This window comes from Narcine bancroftii, chromosome 3, assembly GCF_036971445.1.
Source record: "Narcine bancroftii isolate sNarBan1 chromosome 3, sNarBan1.hap1, whole genome shotgun sequence".
NCBI classification, from domain to species: Eukaryota; Metazoa; Chordata; class Chondrichthyes; order Torpediniformes; family Narcinidae; genus Narcine; species Narcine bancroftii.
In genome coordinates, this window is record NC_091471.1 from 9,412,846 (window position 1) to 9,433,351 (window position 20,506).

The following is a 20,506-nucleotide window of genomic DNA, read 5'->3' on the forward strand; positions in this document are numbered from 1 at the left end:
GTAGAGCAGGGAGGTCGGCAAGTCAGGCTGGATCTGTCTGGCAACTGAAAGGAAATAGGCCACAGGAAAATAAGTAGGGGAATGGGGTGGGTGGAAGGACTTTGAGAACCATCATAGCCTCAATAGTCCCAATAGTGACCAATGTTTTGGCCCTGAGCCCTTTGTCAATAGGATTCAATCCTTCAATTAAATATAATTCAGATTATCTCCTTCTGAAATACTCAGATTCCTGCCTCCCCAAGTTCTGAACTCTCTCAAGTCTTAGGGAACAGTATCTGTGAAACCCGCTGAGGAATTTTCAACACTTCAACAGGAGGCTCTGAATGAGAGAACACTTCCTGAGAAGACTGAAGTGGGCAAGACTACTGGCCACCATCACGTCAACCTTCTACTGCAGCTCTATTGAGAGTGTCCTGGCCGGCTGCTTCACAGTGTGGTACGGTTCCTGTAGAGCATGGGATTGGAGGTCCACAGGACTATAAGCGTAGCAGAGAGAATCACTGGGGTCTCCCTCCCCTCCCTTTGACGTGATCTAACTGGATTTCTGTCTGAAGAGGGCATGCAAAATCATTGAGGACCCCTTCCACTCTGCACACAGCATCTTTCATCTATTCCCATTAGGGAAGAGATCCAGGAGGATCAGAGCCAGCACCACCAGGCTAAGGAACAGCTTCTTCCCACGGGCAGTGAGAATGCTGATTGACTGATGAACTGCTCACACTAACCCTCCGAGACTCAACTATTTATTGAACAATATGTATTTATTTTTACTCGTTTATATGTACTATGTATATGTAATGTTGTCTGTCTGTGAGTTATCTCTGTATGTGTGTCTGCATGTTTTGCCCCAAGGACCAGAGGACACTGTTTCATCAGGTTGTACTTGTACAATTGGATGATAAATAAAGTTGAACTTGAACATTGAGATTTGAGGGTAGAGCAGCCTCCCCTTGGCTCCTATGATGTATTTACCTCCACTTGGTTCTTCTGTTCTGGAACCAGGTCTTGACCTGGGCGTCGGTCATCTTGAGGGCCTTGGCCAATGTCGCCCTCTCAGCCGAGGCCAGGTACTTCTGCCGGTGGAAGCGTTTCTCCAGCTCGCAGATCTGTAGGCGGCTGAACGAGGTCCTGGGTTTCTTCCTCTTGGGAGGGGTCCGGTTCTGGTATGGATGCCCGATCCTCCTGGCCGCGGTGAAGGGAGACAGGGCAGCTGGTGAGAACATGGGGGAGAAGTTATTGACTCAGAAAAACAACGGGACCATCCGACAAACCTCTAACAGGACTGAACAGGCCAGGGGACAAAAGGATGTCTCCAATCCCTGGGGAGTCCAGGACCAGGGATCGCAGTCTAAGGATAAACAGATAATCTGACAGACGTCATATAACATAACACTTAGAACATTCATTTCCCTAAGGTCGAAATGTCACAAACCAGAAGGTTTAAGATATTTAAAGATTGACATTAGAACCAGAGAACACAATTAAAGCTGGCCCTTTGGCCCATCGAGTCTCTACTGAACTATTAGTTTGACCTTCACCTTCACACCCCTCCCATCCATGCACCTTTCCAAATTTCTCTTAAATTTTCAAATAAAACCCATCACATTCATCTCTTTATCTGGCAGCTCATTCCACCCCCACACCACTCTCTGTGGAGAAGTTCCCCCCTAACGACCCCCCCCCCCCGTCCAACGTCGCCCTTAACCATTTCACCTTTTATCCTTAACCCATGTCCTCCATTTCTTGTCTCACCCAACCTGAGTGAAAAAGCTTGCTTGCCTTTTACTCTATCCATTCCCTTTATAATTGTATCTACTTCTATTGAGGCACAAGGAAATAAAGTCCTAACCTGTTTAACCTCTCCCTGTGACTCAGCTCCTCAAGTCCTGGCAACATCCTCGTAAATTTTCTCGACGCACTTTCAATCTCATTGATAACTTTCCAAACAAGGCAAGTGTTTTCTTGCAGAGAACCTGGAACAGGCTACCAGGGGAAAGCAAAGGCTGAGGGGATTTAGACAGATGCGAGAACAGGGAGACATGCAGTTTAAATTGGCATTATGGGCAGCACAGACTTTGTGGGCTGAAGAACCTGTTTGGGGACGGTGGAGCCAGCTGCCAAGTACTCAGTGTGAATTACCCTAGTGCCCCTGGAACTTCATACTGGCAAGTACCAGCAGAAAGTGGGAACTGAAAACAAATGTCATACTTGACAACCCACTCAGTGTGGTGTGTTGAATGCATCCCACAAAGCCACTCCCTTGCTGAAGAAAAAATATCAGCAGCGTGTTACGAGCCCAGAGGACCCATAAACCCAGCAGCAATTCACCAAGACAAATGGTTACTTAAACAAAAGTTGCTTTTAATTATCTTTAAACATGAAAACAGAATCAAACTTTAACTTATTGCTATTGACTTAACTTAACCCCCTTCTAATTCTAAGTGCACGTGTATGTAATGTGTGTATAAGTTCAGAAAAGTTATTTGGCTCACAGTCCAATCACACTTCTCATTCATCCAAGTTCACTGGTTGCAGGCAATTCTTAGACTATGCACAGAATTTAACATTTATGAAGTTCGCCAGGCTTTAGTGCTTGAAAGGTAAATGGTTACCACTAAGGAAGGCTCTTGTCGGTTTCCAGAGAGAGATTTGTTGTTTCTTTTTAATCAGCCACTTCAGTATCTTGCTGACAAAATTTTCCCCCTCAGGGTTCTCCAGATGATAACCTCTTTCTTTCAGGTCACCACAGAGTTCCTTTTCATTTCTCTTATTCCAAGTGAAACATTAGACAGCCAGTCCTCTTCTCTGGTATGAACCACAAGCTCTTTGACCAGGCCGTCTTACAAATGGGTTTCCTGTAATCTTGCTAGCTTGTCCTGTTCCAGTCCCAGCTGCTGTCTGCTGGCTGTAACACTGTACAAGTGATCTCTCTCTCTCTCTCTCTCTCTCTCTCCCCTTTCAAAATCACATGACCCTCTTATAATACCAAGCTCTCTTCCAGACAGCAGCGCCTCCAGCAAAATCTTTCATCTTTTGCCTCCTGTAAGCAGAAATCCATTAGTGAAGTCTCTTGAGCACTCTTCAAAAGCTCTTGCAAAAGCTCTGGAGCCGATATGTTTAGCATGGAGCAGAGCTCCAGTATTTTAAATAAGATCTGTTTTAAAGTGTTTGTATGTAACCTACTCCAACAAACCTTTCCCAATTTATCACTCAAAAACATTTCTATATACTCTATATACTTTGTCACAAGTGGACATCTTCTGTGTAAAGCTTGATCCTGAGTTTATCATTTAAGACCTGTTTGAGGTGGTGTGATTGAAAGGCTCAAACTCTAGGGATGAATCATGAGGGACAAAATTCAAGGGCCTGCATGGTTCATGTAGCAGTTAGCAAAATAAGAGCGGCAGAGAGGATCTCTAGAGGCTCCCTCAATCAACACCCCCCTCCTACCCATCAACATGATCTACCAGGATCATTGTCTGAAGAGGGCACACAAAACCATGGAGGGCCCCTTCCACCATGCACAAAGCATCTTTCAGCTGATCCCATCAGGGAAACGATCCAGGAGTATCAGAGCCAGTACCACCAGGCTGAGGAACAGCTTCTCCCCACAAGCAGTGAGAATGCTGAATGACCAAAAGAACTGCTCACACCGAACCCCACCCCCCCCCGAGTCTCTCATATCACGGAAACAATATTTATTTATTTGTAATGATGAAACATTTGTCCTGCAAACATTTTTGAAAAGGAGCATACAAATGGGCTGTGGATTTATCCATTTGAATCAATGACTTCAGTGAAGTCATTCCTTACTTAGTGTGACAGGTTATGTTATATTTTATATCGTATATAGATATGTTTTTTGGAAGATATATTGTGGGGTTTTTAGTTAGGTCACACACAGATGCAAACATTTCAAAACAGAGCTCATTTAAAAATGCCAGAGCTCTGCTCAAGCCAGACAGTCCAGGCTCCAAGTGCCTTTGCAAAAACTTTGAAGAGTGCCTATAGAGACTTCACAAGTAGGTCTTAATTGGACATGCTGTGGAGTAATGGATTATTGTTTTGGAAAGCAACAGATGAATGGACGTGGAAGATTATGTCTGGTGCTGCTGTCTGTCTGAATGCAGTTTGCTGTAATAAGATCATGTGGTTTTCTGAGAGTGTGTGAGAGAGAGAGAGAGAGAGAGAGAGAGAGAGAGAGAGAGAGAGAGAGAGAATTCAGTTCTACAGTTCAGCAGCAAATGGGACTGGAACAGGACAAGCTGGCAAGCCTGTGAAAATCCCCATTTTGAAGATGGGTTGTGAGTGCTTAGTTCAGCCTGGTCAAAGCCCTTGTGGTCCATACAAGAGGGGATGGCTGGCTACAAAATGTTTCACTTGAAATAAGGGAAACAAAAATGAACTCTGTGGTGACCTGAAAGAAAGTTATCATCTGGAAAACCCTGATGGGGCAAGTTTCTTCGGCAAGACACTGAAGTGGCTGATCAGAAGGAATCAGTCTGTGTCCAACGAGCAACAAATCTTTCTCTGAAAACTACATGACTCTCTTAGAACAGCAAACTGCATTCAGATAGACCCCAAAGGTCTGGCAGAAGGAGAACAATGTTAGTAAATGTGAGGTCATCCATTTTGGCAGCAAAAATAGGAGAACAGATTTTATTTAAATGGTGAAAAACTGCAGCATACTATCAAGCAGAAGGACTTGGGAGGGCTTGTGCATGAATCGCATAAAATTGGGTTGCAGGTACAACAGGTTATTAAGAATGCAAATGGAATGTTAGCCTTCATCGGTAGAGGAATTGAATTGAAGAGCTGCAAATATACAAGGAACTGGTGAGGCTGCTGGAGAAATGTGTGCAGTTCTGGTCTCCATACTTGAGGAAGGAGATGCTGACCTTGGAGACAGTACAGAGGAGGTTCACCAGGTTGATCCCGGAGATAAGGGGGTTGACCTATGCGGAGAGACTAAATCATCCAGGGTTATACTCAAATTCAGAAGAATGAGAGGAGATCTTTTAGAACCATATAAAATTATGAAAGGGATAGATAAAGATAGAGGCAGGAAAATTATTTTCACTGGGAGGTGAGACCAGACTGAGGGGACATAGCCTCAAGATTCAAGGGAGTAGATTTAAGATGGAGATGAGGAAAAACTGTTTTTCCCAGAGAGTAGTGAATCTGTGGAATTCTCTGCCCAGGGAAGTGGTTGAGGCCACTTCATTAAACATATTTAAGGTTCAGTTAGATAGATTTTTATATAAACAAAAAAGGAATTAAGAGATATGGAGAAAAGGGAGGTAGGTGGAGTTGAGTCAAAGATAAGATCAGCCATGATCTTATTGAATGGCAGAGCAGGCTCGACGGGCCAGATGGCCGACTCCTGCTCTTATAATTTTACATTCCTATAAAATCCTCCTCATTATTCAAAATGCTTATTCAAAATTCATGTGTCTACCTGATGGGATAATTTTGATCCAGATGACTCACTATTTCTTCCTCACTGGTAGCTTCAAGCATTTTTCTGACTATGAACATTAAGGGAACAGATCTTTACATATCTGCCTTTTATACAACAAGTGCTATCTCGGAACTTACTTTGGAGGTTGACAACAGATGCACCTGAATAACGTGGATGAAATGATGAGAATAAAGAGAATCCCCTTGCATTTAAAAGACCATGGGGTAAAGTTGAAGGAAGAGAGATTTAATAAGGACCTGAGGGATTACTTTTGAGTGTAGGGAAAAGGCTGCTGGGGGAAGTAGTTGAGGCAGGTAGTATTGCAACATTTAAGAAATATTTGGACAGATAGGATGGGTTCAGAGGGATATGGGCCAAATCCAGGAACTCAAGTGGGCGAGACATTTTGGTCAGCATGGGCAAGATGGGCCAAAGGGCCTGCTTCAACATTCTGCGACTCTATGACCATGGGATTCTAAATTTAAATTTTAAATTTAGACATACAGCACGGCCACAGGTCATTTCAGGCCTCGAGTCCTTGCCGCCCACTTTGCACCCCATTAATCTACAACCCCTCGTATGTTTCAAATGGTGGGAGGAAACCGGAGACCCCGGGGAAAACCCATGCAGACACGGGGAGAACATGCAAATTCCTTACAGACAGCACGGGATTCAAAACCCAGTAAAGGCATTGCGATAACCGCTACATTAAAGGTAAAGATTTACGTAATACTACATTTGCAATGTAACATGCATGACTTTGTCCACCTTAAGGAAGACAGAGAGTCGCCACTTTGGCCAATGGACCCACGGAAATGAAGCCCCAGCAAGGAACGAACTTGCGACCCCGGGTTTTCAAAACCAGAGCTACCGTGTGGCCCACCAAGTTATTTTAAAATGATCACTAATGGGCTGGCAGCATTTTTAGATATGACATGGGCCACGGATGGGATAGATAAATAAATATTCACAATTGCTGTTCATCCATAAATAAAGTGGTGTTTCAATCGCGCAGACTGAGTGGTTCAGGAGTATTTTACGTTTTGGGGTTCGGGCAGTGTGAAAAGGTTCAAGAGCTGTGGGAAATAAAAGTGCTCCTAGGGTGCTGGACTTCTGGCTTCTGATCCTTCCATCCGGAAGTAGCAGTGGCCAGGGTGATGGGGATGGGGGGGGGGGGGGGGGGGCGTGCTTTGGTGATCTTGGGTGCCTTCTTGAGGCAGCGCCTCACGTAGTTGCCTGCAATGAATGGGAAGTTGGAGCCCGCGATGGATTTAGCTATTGTCCGTCCTTAAGTGCCCTCTGTACTGAAGAAAGTGTTAAGGATCAGTCATGTTTTTAAAGTTAAAACTTTTAATTTAAACATATAGCATGGTCATAGGCCATTTCGGCCCACAAGCCTGTGCCGCCCAATTACTCTCAATTAACCGACAACCCCCAGTATGTTTCAAACAGTGGGAGGAAACTGGAGCCCCCGGGAAAAGCCCATGCAGACACGAGGACAATGTTCATACCCCTCATAAACAGTGCAAGTTTCAAACCCGGGTCTCTGGCGCTGTAACCGTGTTGTGCGAACCACTACTCTAACCGTGCTACATGGTTAACTGGAGCACAGTTCCATATTACATCACCAGCGACCCAGTTTGAATCTGTAAGGAGTGTGTACGTTCTCCCTGTGTCTGAGTGGGCTTCCTCCGGGTGCTCTGGCTTCCTCCCACCCTTCAAAAAACATACGGCGATTGTAGGTTATTTGCATGGCACGGGCTCGTGGGCTGAAAGGACCTGTCACCGTGATGTATACCTAAAAAAATCTACCACACCAGATTCCTTCCCCGAAGGACTTTATTGAATCATATTTGTTTTATTTAATCCAATGGACTTATGCGCAAAATCACCGATTTATTTAATGAGAGGGATTTAAATTCTCCAGCTGCTCACGATGTAGTTTGAACACACCCTTGATTGAAGGGTCCAGGCTGCAGCGCTGAGCCTTAACCATTGCAGCAAAATCAACCTGCTGGGGGAACCCAGTGGATTGAGCAGTGAGAGAAAAAAGAGTGGTTTATGTTTAACGTCAGAGCCCTTCAACAAGACTTCCTCCATTCACCTTTAGTCACGGCCACTAGTCTTAGATTCTAGTAAAACAGAAAAGTCTGCAGACGCAGAGACTAAAGTATAAACACAGCACTGGAGAAACTCAGCAGGTTACACCGCGTATTTTTATATAGCAAAGACAAGGATACATAACCAACGTTTCGGGCCTGAACCTTTCATAAAGATATGAGCAAAATGTAGGCAAGCGGCTGAATAATATAGTGAGAGCCAGGGGGTAGGAGGAGGAGCACATTCCCACTGGCAGGTGGTGGATAAGGGAGGGAGGGCACATGAGCAAACAGGGGGCATGGTGAATGGAGAGGGAAGGGTGCGGAGAGCTGGAGGAAAAGCGACAGGGGGATGGGGAAGAGAGGGAGAACGGGGAGTGGTCTTGAAGAGACCGGAGTAGTTGATGTTAATGCTGTCCAGCTGGAGAGGGCCCAGGCGGAAGATTAGATGTTCACCCTCCAATTTACAGGTGACCTTGGTTTCACAGGGTGAGGCCACAGATAGACACGTTGACGCAGTAGTGGGGAGCAAAATCTCCATTAACGGAGCCATCATCCCCCTCCCCGTTTGCTCTTTTGCCCTCCCTCCCTCATTCACCTATTACCAACTGCCTGTGGGACTGTACCAGGCCCCTGCACCTCCACCCCCCACCATTTTGTTCAGGCACCTGCCTGCATTTTTCTCATACCCTGATGAAGTACTCAAGCCTGAAACATTTTTTTCTCTCCCAGGGCAGGAGAATTTTTATTATTTATTGTCTTTCAATTTAATTCTGTTAGTTTACTATTCCAACTTTTCTTTCCATCTAGCGGTTTGGCTGTTCGATACAAATCTAAGTGCATATGATGTGACAGAGTATATAGATATGTTTTTGGGAGATAAATTGGGAAAGGTTCGTTAGAGTAGGCCACATACAAACACTTTAAAACACATCTTATTTAAAATACTGGAGCTCTGCTCAAGCTAGACATATCAGGCATCAGAGCTTTTGCAAGAGCTTTGAAGAGTGCTCAAGAGACTTCTCCAATGGATTGTTGTTTACAAAAGGCAACAGATGAAAGATTTTGTTGGAGTCGCAGATTGTCTGGAAGAGAACTTGTTGTCTTAGGAGGGTCATGTGGTTTAGCAAGCAGAGAGAGTCAAACAGGCTTTCTCTCAGTGAGAGAGGGAGGGAGAGAGAGAGAGAGAGAGAGAGAGAGAGAGAGACACAGACATCACTTATACAGTGTTACAGCCAGAAGAAGTAGCTAGGACTGGAACAGGACAAGCTGGCAAGCTTATGGAAAGCCCATTTGAAAGACGGCCTGGTCAAAGCCCTTGTGGTTCACGCAAGAGGAGAGAACTGGCTGACTAATGTTTCACTTGGAATAAGAGAAACAAAAAAGAACTCTGGAGAACCCAGAAGGGGCAAGTTTTGCCAGCAAGACACGGAAGTGGCTGATGGAAGTACATCAGTCGTGGATGTCCTGGAACAATACATCTCTCTCTGAAAACCAACAAGAACCTTCCTGAATGGTAATCATTTACTGTTCAAGCACCAAAGCCTGATGAACTTCATAAATGTTAAATTCTGTGCACAATCTAAGAATTGCCTGCAACCAGTAAACTTGGAGGAATGAGAAGTGAGATTGGACTGTGAACAAAAGAACTTTTTTGAACTTACACACGCCATTACACACAAGAGCACTTAGAATTAGAAGGGAGTAAAAGTTAGGTTACTAAGTCAATAGAGGTAAGTTAAAGTTTGATTCTGTTTTCATGTTTAAAGATAATTAAAAGCAACTTTTGTTTAAGTAACCATTTGTCTTGGTGAATATCTATTGCTGCTGGGTTTTGGGGTCCTCTGGGCTCGTAACAATGTGCATTATCCCACTCATTCCCCAAGCCACAAGCCTGTTCCCCGTATCCCATCCCATTCCCATGTACTACGGCTTACTTCATTCACAAACGTTTTCTGCTCACACTCCGCGTGTACTCTGGAGCCAGCATTGTTGGAATGATTACATTTCCTCTGCAGCTGGGAGGAGATGGGGTCCCAGATCTTTGTGGAGTGCGGGAGGTTGCGGTCCCTCTTTGCCTCCCTGATGGGGATGCTCCTCCAATTCTGGTTGCACTTCAGCTCCCACGCTCCTGATCTACCGCCGCCCGCTGCGTGTCCTTGTGGGCTCACTGTCGGCAAGTCTGGTCATTCACGGGCAGTGGCGGCGGGCGGTCAAGGGAGTGGGGAGAGCTGACTGCCTGCCCATCCTTTGGGGTTTCATCCAGGCCTGTGCAGTGTTGGAGTGGGAACACGTGGTGTTTGAGGGGACGGTGGTCGAGTTCAAGGAATGGTCCCCGCCCCAGGGGGTCACGTGTGCGATTGATGGTGAAAACATGTTTTAATTCGATGTGTAATAGAGAGGTGATTGTAATTACTGCTCCTCACAGTTTTGTTGCCACAGTTATGGTGATTTCTAGTGGTAGATCAGTGTGTGCTTTGTGTCTTGTAATGTTGCTTTGAATATAGATTGCACGTTAAAAAAAAAGAGCTCTTGGTTTATAAAGGATAGTGTGGGTAAAGAGCAGAGAGATTTCCCTTCAGCAGTGGTATCTGCAGAATTCCTTGGTGTCCATTTAAAGGACAAACTATTCTGGACCCCCAACACCTCCTCATTAGTCAGGAAGGCACAGGAGCACCTACATGTCCTAAGGAGGTTGAGGAAGGCAAGGCTGCCACCCCCCATCCCAACAACATTCTACAGGAACACAATGGAGAGTGCCCTGTCTGGCTGCCTTATAGTGCAAAGCATCAGATTGGAGGTCAGTACAGAGGGTAATTAAAACTGCTGAGAAGATCAGTGGGGTCTCCCTTCCCTCTATCGACGACATCTACAGGGAGCAGTGCTGAAAGAAGGCTCAGAGAATCATTCAGGACTCATACCCATCCAGCCCATAGTATAGGAACATAAAAATCAGGACTGCCAGGCTGGGAAACACCTTCTTCTTGCAGGTGGTGAGACCTGCTGAACAATCTTAGAAACCCATAAATTATTCATATGCCTTCATTTTGGATAACTATGTTTGTATGTAGGGTGCAGTGAGTGTGTGTGTGTGTGTGTGTGTGTGTGTGTGTGTGTGTGTGTGTGTGTGTGTGTGTGTGTGTGTGTGTGTGTGTGTGTGTGTGTGTGTGTGTGTGTGTGTGTGTGCGCATGAGGTGCTGTTTCATCAGGTTGTATATGTACAATTAGATGACAATAAAGTTGAACTTGAACTTCGAGATGGCAATGCTGTTGATAGTACGGATCAGGGAAGGAGAGTGGAGAGGCACCTTCCAGCACCATTACGGCCTGGCCATCCAATCTGAAGGCCCTGTACTGGTTTAAATTGCCTGTATGAGTGGGCTGGTTGCGTCCTTTTTATCCATCAAAGACCGCAAAGGTTTGTGCCCAAGATGGCGGCACCCACGACAGAGGGGGTGGTGGTACACTTGTAATCTTTGAAGCATGCACGTGCAGATATTTTAAATTTTAAATCAAATTTAGACCCACAGCACAGTAACAGGCCATTTCGGCCTACAAGTCCATGCTAGCCAATTTACACCCAATTAACCAGTACGTTTCAAACAGTGGGATGAAACTGGAGCCCCCGGGGAAAACCCACGCAGACACGGGGAGAAGGTACAAGCTCCTTACTGACAGCGTGGGATTTGAACCCTAGTCCTGAACGCTGACTAACTGCTATGCCAACCGAGTCGCCCTGGATATCAGGGTAAGAATGGCATGGATGGATATAGACTTAATACAGGCCAATGCATTGCCACAACAGTCAGTCAGCATGGACACTGTGGGATGAGAGAGCCTGTCCCTGAGCTGTACCATTCTGATTCCACAAACCTTACGGCTGCTGAATGGAGTTATACAAGACAAGTCTCCAGATGTTGGGGTTGAATCCCATACACAAACATGGCGAAGAAACTCAGCAGGTCACGCACCATCCATAAGAAGTAAAGGGTAACCAGCAGTTCGGGCTTGGGGTCCTTCGTGAAGGTATAAGTAAAAACAGCCATGTACCAGAATAAAAAGGTGGGGGAGGGGAGGAGGAGGGGAGGGAGGGGCTGAATAAAAAGGTGGGGAGGGGAGGAGGATGGGAGGGGGCTGAATGAAAAGGTGGTGAGGGGAGGAGGAGGGGAGGGGGACTGAATGAAAAGGTGGGGGAGGGAGAGGAGGAGAGGAGGGGGGCTGAATGAAAAGGTGGGGGAGGAGGAGGAGGAGAGTAGGGGGGCTGAATGAAAAGGTGGGGAGGGGAGGAGGAGAGGAGGGGGGCTGAATGAAAAGGTGGGGGAGGGGAGGAGGAGGGGAGGGAGGGGGATGAATGAAAAGGTGGGGGAGGAGGAGGAGGAAAGTAGGGGGGCTGAATGAAAAGGTGGGGAGCGGGACTGAATGAAAAGGTGGGGGAGGGGAGGAGGAGAGGAGGGGGGCTGAATGAAAAGGTGGGGAGGGGGACTGAATGAAAAGATGGGGGAGGGGAGGATGAGAGGAGGGGGCTGAATGAAAAGGTGGGGGAGGGGGAGGAGGGGGCTGAATAAAAAGGTGGGGAGGGGAGGAGGATGGAAGGGAGGGGGCTGAATAAAAAGGTGGGGAGGGGAGGAGGAGAGTAGTGGGGCTGAATGAAAAGGTAGGGGAGGGGAGGAGGAGGGGAGGGAGGGGGATGAATGAAAAGGTGGGGGAGGAGGAGGAGGAGAGTAGGGGGGCTGAATGAAAAGGTGGGGAAGGGGACTGAATGAAAAGGTGGGGGAGGGGAGGAGGAGAGGAGGGGGGCTGAATGAAAAGGTGGGGGAGGAGGAGGAGGAGAGTAGGGGGGCTGAATGAAAAGGTGGGGAGGGGGACTGAATGAAAAGGTGGGGGAGGGGAGGAGGAGAGGAGGGGGGCTGAATGAAAAGGTGGGGAGGGGGACTGAATGAAAAGATGGGGGAGGGGAGGATGAGAGGAGGGGGCTGAATGAAAAGGTGGGGGAGGGGGAGGAGGGGGCTGAATGAAAAGATGGGGAGGGGAGGAGGAGAGGAGGGGGGCTGAATGAAAAGGTGGGGGAAGGGGGAGGGGAGGGAGGGGGCTGAATAAAAAGGTGGGGAAGGGAGAGGAGGAGAGGGAGGGCTGAATGAAAAGGTGGGGGAGGGGAGGAGGATGGGAGGGAGGGGGATGAATGAAAAGGTGGGGGAGGGAGAGGAGGAGAGGAGGGGGGCTGAATGAAAAGGTGGGGGAGGGGAGGAGGAGGGGAGGGGGATGAATGATGAGGTGGGGGAGGAGGAGGAGGAGAGTAGGGGGGCTGAATGAAAAGGTGGGGAGGGGGACTGAATGAAAAGGTGGGGGAGGGGAGGAGGAGAGGAGGGGGGCTGAATGAAAAGGTGGGGAGGGGGACTGAATGAAAAGATGGGGGAGGGGGAGGAGGGGGCTGAATAAAAAGGTGGGGAGGGGAGGAGGAGAGTAGTGGGGCTGAATGAAAAGGTGGGGGAGGGGGAGGAGGGAGGCTGAATGAAAAGGTGGGGGGAGGGGGAGGAGGGAGGCTGAATGAAAAGGTGGGGGAGGGGAGGAGGAGAGTAGTGGGGCTGAATGAAAAATTGGGGGAGGGGAGGAGGGGAGGCAGGGGGCTGAATTAAAAGGTGGGGGAGGGGAGGAGGATGGGAGGGGGCTGAATGAAAAGGTGGGGGAGGGGAGGAGGGGGGCTGAATGAAAAGGTGGGGGAGGGGAGGAGGAGAGGGGGGGCTGAATGAAAAGGTGGAGGATGGGAGGGGGCTGAATGAAAAGGTGGCAGAGGGGAGGAGGATGGGAGGGGGCTGAATGAAAAGGTGGAGGGGAGGAGGAGAGTAGTGGGGCTGAATGAAAAGGTGGGGGAGGGGAGGAGGAGAGTAGTGGGGCTGAATGAAAAGGTGGGGGAGGGAGAGGAGGAGGGGAGGGGAGGGGGCTGAATGAAAAGGTGGGGAGGGGGACTGAATGAAAAGGTGGGAGAGGGGAGGAGGAGAGTAGTGGGGTTGAATGAAAAGGTGGGGGAGGGGGAGGAGGAGGGGAGGGGAGGGGGCTGAATGAAAAGGAGGGGTGGGGGACTGAATGAAAAGGTGGGAGAGGGGAGGAGGAGAGTAGTGGGGTTGAATGAATAGGTGGTGAGGGGAGGAGGAGGGGAGGGGGGCTGAATGAAAAGGTGGGGAGGGGGAGGAGGAGGCGAGGGGGACTGAATGAAAAGGTGGGGGAGGGGAGGAGGAGAGTAGTGGGGCTGAATGAAAAGGTGGGGGAGGGAGATGAGGAGGGGAGGGGAGGGGGCTGAATGAAAAGGTGGGGAGGGGGAGGAGGAGGGGGGCTGAATGAAAAGGTGGGGAGGGGGAGGAGGAGGGGGGCTGAATGAAAAGGTGGGGAGGGGGAGGAGGAGGGGGGCTGAATGAAAAGGTGGGGAGGGGGAGGAGGAGAGGAGGGAGGGGGCTGAATAAAAAGGTGGGGAGGGGAGGAGGAGGGGAGGGGGCTGAATGAAAAGGTCGGGTGGGGAGGAGGAGGGGAGGGGCAGTGTATTTCACACTGTGGTCACACACAAATTGGAGGAGTTACACATATTTCATCTCAGAAGTCTCCAACCAGATGGCATTAACAACTTCCCAAATTCTCTCCCTTTCCCTCATCCCTCTATCTCCTTTCCTCCAATTCCCCATCCCTTTCCTGCCCTCCTATTAAAGACTGGAACCAATGGTTCTCAACCTTTCTCTTTCCACTCACATACAACTTTAAGTAATCCCTGCGCCATCGGTGCTCTCTGATGAGTAAGGGGTTGCTTAAGGTGCGATGTGAGTGGAAAGAAAAAGTTTTAATCGCACCGAATTGACTCGTTATGTGCACGGTTTCGTAACTCCAAAGGAAATTACCATTTTTCTCAAGCAAAATATTTCAATAACAATTGGGTCTAGAGCAGTGGTTCTCAACCTTCCCTTCCCACTCACATCCCACCTTAATTAATCCCTTACTAATCACAGAGATAAAAATGTTGAATGCAAATTATTTAATTTAGACGTACAGCTCAGTCAAAGGCCCGTTCTGCCCAAATACTCCAATTAACTTTTTGAATTGTGGGAAGAAAGTGGAGCCCCCCCAGGAAAACCCATGCATACGTGGAGAGAATACGGACAGCGCAAGATTCGAATCTCTGTCGCTGACATTCTTCCTGCTGCTTCTATAGTCACTTGGAGGCTAAGTTCGACATTTGTCTGCGATGCGTTTTCAATCATTTCCAATGCAAGTTCAGTTGTATTTAGGTCCTTTATTTTTAGCATACAGAACTTGTAAACCTCTTCTGATATTCTATGAAGTAGATTCTTAACGACAAAACATGCATATAAAAGTTAATGAGGCCTAAATGATGTTCAAATGATACTTAAACGATTCTGAAAGCCGTCAACAGAAACAGTCAACCCCTAGCTTACCCTCCTTCTCGTTTCCAACTGCCAACACACGCTTGCGAACCTCCTTTTCAACATATGCTACCGGGGATGAGCCGAGCACGCATGCGTCACCACGCTCTGTGGCACACGAGTACTGGCAGACACGCCGGCCCCCCGGCTGACAACGCCGCCGGCAGGGATGAGCCAACCGCATGTGCACCGCCATGCTCCAGCTTCATAATCAATGACGGCCCTCTCGCATGCCCCAACAGGAAGAGGCCTACGGATGCTGATGGACACCCCTGACGCCCACGCGACCACAGCAAGTAAGGACTGAGCCTAAAGGCTCTTACAGCTGGCACTGTAATAGCATTGCGCTAACCATGCTGCCTCAAATATGCATTTGAGGTAAAGAGAGAAAGTATAAAGAAGATGTAGAGTGCAAATTTGTTTATAGTAGTGAAGAGGCTTTTATATCTACGCAAGAAATGGAGAGACATCGATCCTGCACAGGTTAAAGAGATTTTGTTTAATTTAGCATAGTTTGCCGCAAACATTGTGAATGGAAGGGTTTGTCCTGTGTTCTGTGTTCTGCTGTTTCGGCAGGTAAAACAGTGACAAATCTCATCAGAATCGTGCAGTGTTTGAAGGCTGTTATTTCTGTTGGCTAAATTAAAATCACAACTGGATGCCGGACGGATTTGCCCAGACCTGTGGAATGAACCTCTTGCACATTGTGCGAATGGGAAAATTGCCACAAAACAGTTGGAACCATCAGCCTGAGGTGCTCCAGCTCTGGGATTTGAATCTTCAGCACAGCGAGCGTCTTTGCAATCCATCCATGATGCAGAGAATTGCCTGAATGATGCATTTCAGGAGATGGCCATCCCGTAACTGGAGAGAATGCCAGTCAGGCAAAAGACCTGACAGGTGGATCCCCGAAAGGAACCTCACTCCAGTGCAATGGTCAAGAAGTTCTACAGCACATAGAATACAAGAGCTGGGGACATTATGTTGCAAGTTTATAAAACACTGATTGGGCCTGCAATTGGTCACGGTTATAGTCACCACATTACTGGAAGGATGTAGTTGTGCCAGAGGGAATGCAATGGAAATTCACTGGGATGTGGCTTGATTTTGGAGACATCCATTATGGGGAGAGATTAGATAGGCTGTGACTTGGTTGAAGTGCATTAGATTAGAAGAGGCACAGCTGGTGTAGATGGAATCTTTTCCCCAAAGAATGGCTATCAAAAACAAGAGGGCACAGGTTTAAGATGAGAGGACATTTTTGGAGGAGAGTTAAGGGGAAAGATACTTATCCAGGGAGCAGTTGATGTCTGGAACTCGCTGCCAGGGGTGGTAGTGAACTGAGATGCAATTACTATTCAGCCCAGCACTTATGGACGCATGGTATAGAAGTTATGCAAAGGATGAGGGAAAATGGGATTAAAACTGATGGGCAAAAAATTTAGCATGGCATTTTTACAACCAAGGGTGGTTGATATCTAGAACTTGCCGCCAGTGGAGGAATCACATGTTCAAGAGGCATTTTCTGTGGGGTAATGGAATTAGTGTTGATGGGCAAAAGGGTTAGCATGGACATGATGGGCCAAAGGGTCTGTTTCTCTGCTGTATGACTCATTTTCCTGATGAGGGATTGCATTCCACAAGGAAGTGCAGTCAGACCCAAGACCACAACATCGTGATGGGGGGTGGGGGGGTTGTGGAGTTGGACAGCTACGCTTCAGAGAGGAAGCAGAAAAGCAAGGGAAAAAGAGGTCAAAGTGATTATATAGCTAGGGAGAAGACTGGTCTCTGAGACGGCAGGTGTGAATTCAGGGAGGAAAGTCCCAGCCACTTCAGCCACTCCTTATATTTGAAACCCACAAAGATTCCTTTTATAATTGATTGGCAAAGATTTTCCCAGGATGGCAATGGCCAACACCCGAGGTCATCTGTTTAATGGTGAGTGGGGGAATGTTTAGGGGAGACATCGGAGGTCCCCTAATGATAGGTACCTGGTGTGTACAGCTGGGGGTGGAAGTGGAGGCTGGTACAATAGGGATATTTAAAAGACTCTTAGATAGGCACATGGATGCAAGAAAATTGGATGGTTGTGGGCTGTGAGAGAGGGATGTGGAGTCAGTTTACATGGGTTTGCACAACCTTCTGGGCTGAAGGTCCTATACTGTGCTGTGCCTATGAAGCCTATGTTTCATGCTTATCCAAAATATCACATTGGATAAAGACCGCAAACAAGACATTGAAACTCTTTAAACTAAAATAGTATAAAGGAGAGTATGGAAATTCCCAAGGAAGGATTACTGTGCATGTATGAAAATGTGAGCACCCTTCCTTGAGGAAGCATACAGTGCAGAGGAGGTTCCCCAGCTTGGTTCAGGAAATGATGGATTTAGGTTATGGGTAACCAGGTACTTTACTGGAGGTTAGAAGGATGAGCAGGAATCTTAGAGAAACATAGAATTATGAAAGGAACAAAAATGAGAAGCAGGGAGGTTGTTTTGACTGGCAGGTGAATTTAGAATGAGCAGGACATAGCCTGAAGATTTGGGAGAGTAGATTGAAGACAGATGAGTAGGAACTACTTTTCCCAGTGAGTGAAGAATCTGTGGAATTCTCTGCCCAAGGAAGCAGTGGAGGCTGCCTCATCAAATGGATTTAAATCACGGACAAACAGATTTTTGAAAAGTAGGGGATTGAAAGGTTATGGGTAAGTGGAGCTGTTACTGAATCCTATTGAAGAGCGGAGAGGGCTCGCAGACGGCCGACTTTTGCTCCTGCTCCTTATGTCCTTATGCAAGATGCTCATTAAACCAGGTTGTTGAGTGCAATTAACAACATTACCTTATTATAAAGCCGTGCCCTGAACAGAGACCTCTGCAGAGACGTTCAATTCTACTGCTGGGTCTATTCCAGTGTTTCTCAGCCGGTGTTTCTGGGAACCCTAGTTTCCACGAGAAACTATGATAAATAGGCTAAGGCAATTTTGAGTAATTTTTGTTTAATTTTATATTCATAATTTTACTATACACAGATGGCATACTGCTGGAAAATCCTTGGTTATTATAATATAGGCTTCAACATATTATTTCAAATGAAAACCTCAGTGTGAGGTCTCATCAATGATCAGTGTGATTTTTTTTGCATTGCCAATAAATTTGACAAAAAAGGGGTCATTTTTTTCCTTAAACAAGTTATCCGAAAAAAAATATAATGTTTACCACATGAACTGCGATAAAAATATAAAATGGTGTAAAATATTTGTTTTGCAGGAGTTCCCTGAGACATAAAAACTATTACAAGGGCTCCACTAGGGTAAAAAGGTTGAGAAACGCTGGTCTATTCTATGGGTCATGCAGGGCAATTGAAGAACGTGCAAAAGTCATTGAATAATAAAGAAAGAATTATCAAACTATAGACTGGGATAGCAATAACATAGGGGCATGGTGCACTATGTTCAGGAGAACTTTCTTCCCAATGAGCAAGACTGAATTGCTGAGTTTGATTTTGAAATAACCCCGGGTTGGGGGCGTGGCAAAATGGTGTAGAGGGCAGACATGCAATCCTACTCCTCCTCAGCCACTTTTTTAAGCACCGGTCTTTAAACCTTATCTAAGTGAATAAAAGTTGTGTTTTTATTTTTGGGAACATTACTGGCTCACAATGGCAACTAATATTTAAAAAAACAAAGCTCAATTACAGAAGAAACGACCTTTTAAAAGTGCTGAAGAATTGAGGCCTACCTGCCCAGCTGAAGCCACGGAATTGTTGTTTGGAACCTCCAAGGCACAGAGAACTCCTGCCAGGCTGAGTATCACAATGGCGCCGACCTTGTTTCCACAAGGTGGCGCCGGCACGTTGACAAGCTCGGCCAGTGTTGAGTCGCGCATTCGCGATGTTGGACGCGCGGGCGACCTGGCTGAGAGAAGGGGCCCTTGAGCCCGGGCTGCCGTTGGGTGAACCAGGGACGCGCAAAATGGCATTGGAAACTGCCTCTGCGCGGCCCCTGGCCTTGCCGGGCATGCGTGGTGCTTCCAAGGTCCGTTAACTATTGGACCGTGTGTGGGCCGTGATGGGACCCAAGCAGGTCGGGACGCCTCTGTTGGGTGTACAAACCCGCAGCCACACCGGGAAGAGCCCGACAACGTTGGAAGAAGAAGAGGACTTACCTTTAACGAGAAGTTCACAGGAACAATTGGAGGTGGAGTCTAGAGAAGGTAGGCCTCAAGATATGGAACTAGAATCTCGAATGGAGTCTGTTTGTGGAGTTTTGGAAGGGATGGCCTATCAAATGGACAATATATCTAAACAAATGACTCAAGGGTTTTTGGAAGTGACAACTAAAATATCTAATATGTCTGAAGATATGTCTACACAAATGTATTGTGCAAGATACAGTGCAAGAAAATTTTTAAAAATTGAAACCGCTTCTTCTGAATGTAAAGATCAAATTGTACGTAATAAGGAAAAAATAGAGAAAGTGGAAGATTCATTTGTGGATTGGGGAATCCAGAAGAAAGACTTACTGAAAAAAATTGACTCATTGGAAAATCAAAGTCGGAGAAATAATGTGAAAATTGTGGGTTTTCCAGAAGACATCGAAGGATCTGATCCAATAAAATTTTTCAAGAGTTGGATTCCCGATGTGTTGGGTAAAGAGTTTTTCTTGGGAGGTCAAGTATTGGAGAGGGCACATAGAGCATTACGAAAGAAACCGTTACCGGGACAACCACCACGAGCGGTCTTAGCGGTCTGAACTATCAAGACAGAGAAATTATATTACGGTTGGTGGTGCAGAAGGCACGACAAAGTCAATCTCCAATAATGATACAAAATAACAGAGTATTTTTTAATGCAGATTTGAGTCAAGAAATTATTAGGCGTTGACGGCTAAAGAAGTACTGTGGCGGAAGGGTTATAAATTTGCCTTTCAATATCCTGCTCTGTTAAAGGTCTTTTATGGTAATTTTCAATCTCAATTTTTTGAGAATGATCATGATGCGTTAGTTTTTGCTAATTTTTACCGGATTTACGAGGACATGGAAGAGTTTCGCCACCATCGCCTAAAAAGAGGGCAAATGGAAATGGAAATGGGCAGAATGGGAAGATTGGAAAAATGGAAAGAAAGAAGTTTAAACACAAAGTCTTATTGACATTGAAGACCCGGAACAATAATTGGGAATGGAGTCATTGGGTTGAATATATTTACAGTATTGAATTGTATTATTATGGATGATGTATCTCTGGCTTGGGGGGGAGTGGGGGGTGGATGGCACTGAAATCTTTGATAGTCATCTGCCACTAGTGGGGTTTACCACACTCAGTTTTTTAGGGTGTTTCTACCTTTGGGTAGTGTTTGTTTATTTTGGGGGGGGGGAAATAATTAAAATATTTTTCTATATACATATTCTTTTTAAAAATATTTAGGGGAGGGAGAGTAGTTTTAATTTATTAGAAGGGGAGCAATATTTTGTAGTAAGTGATTATATTGTTAGTTTGTAAAGATTTCTAGTTTGAAATTTGCAACT

At 46.5% G+C, this 20,506-nt stretch overlaps 1 protein-coding gene across 1 annotated transcript in view; it reads right to left on the bottom strand.

The window, feature by feature from the left end:
• tlx2 (T cell leukemia homeobox 2) overlaps window positions 1-20,506 on the bottom strand; it is a 70,817-nt gene that overhangs the window by 11,054 nt on the left and 39,257 nt on the right. Inside the window, exon 2 of the mRNA XM_069923490.1 lies at window positions 973-1,210. Coding sequence (XP_069779591.1) covers window positions 973-1,210 — 238 coding nt within the window. The remainder of the gene's footprint in view (window positions 1-972; window positions 1,211-20,506) is intronic.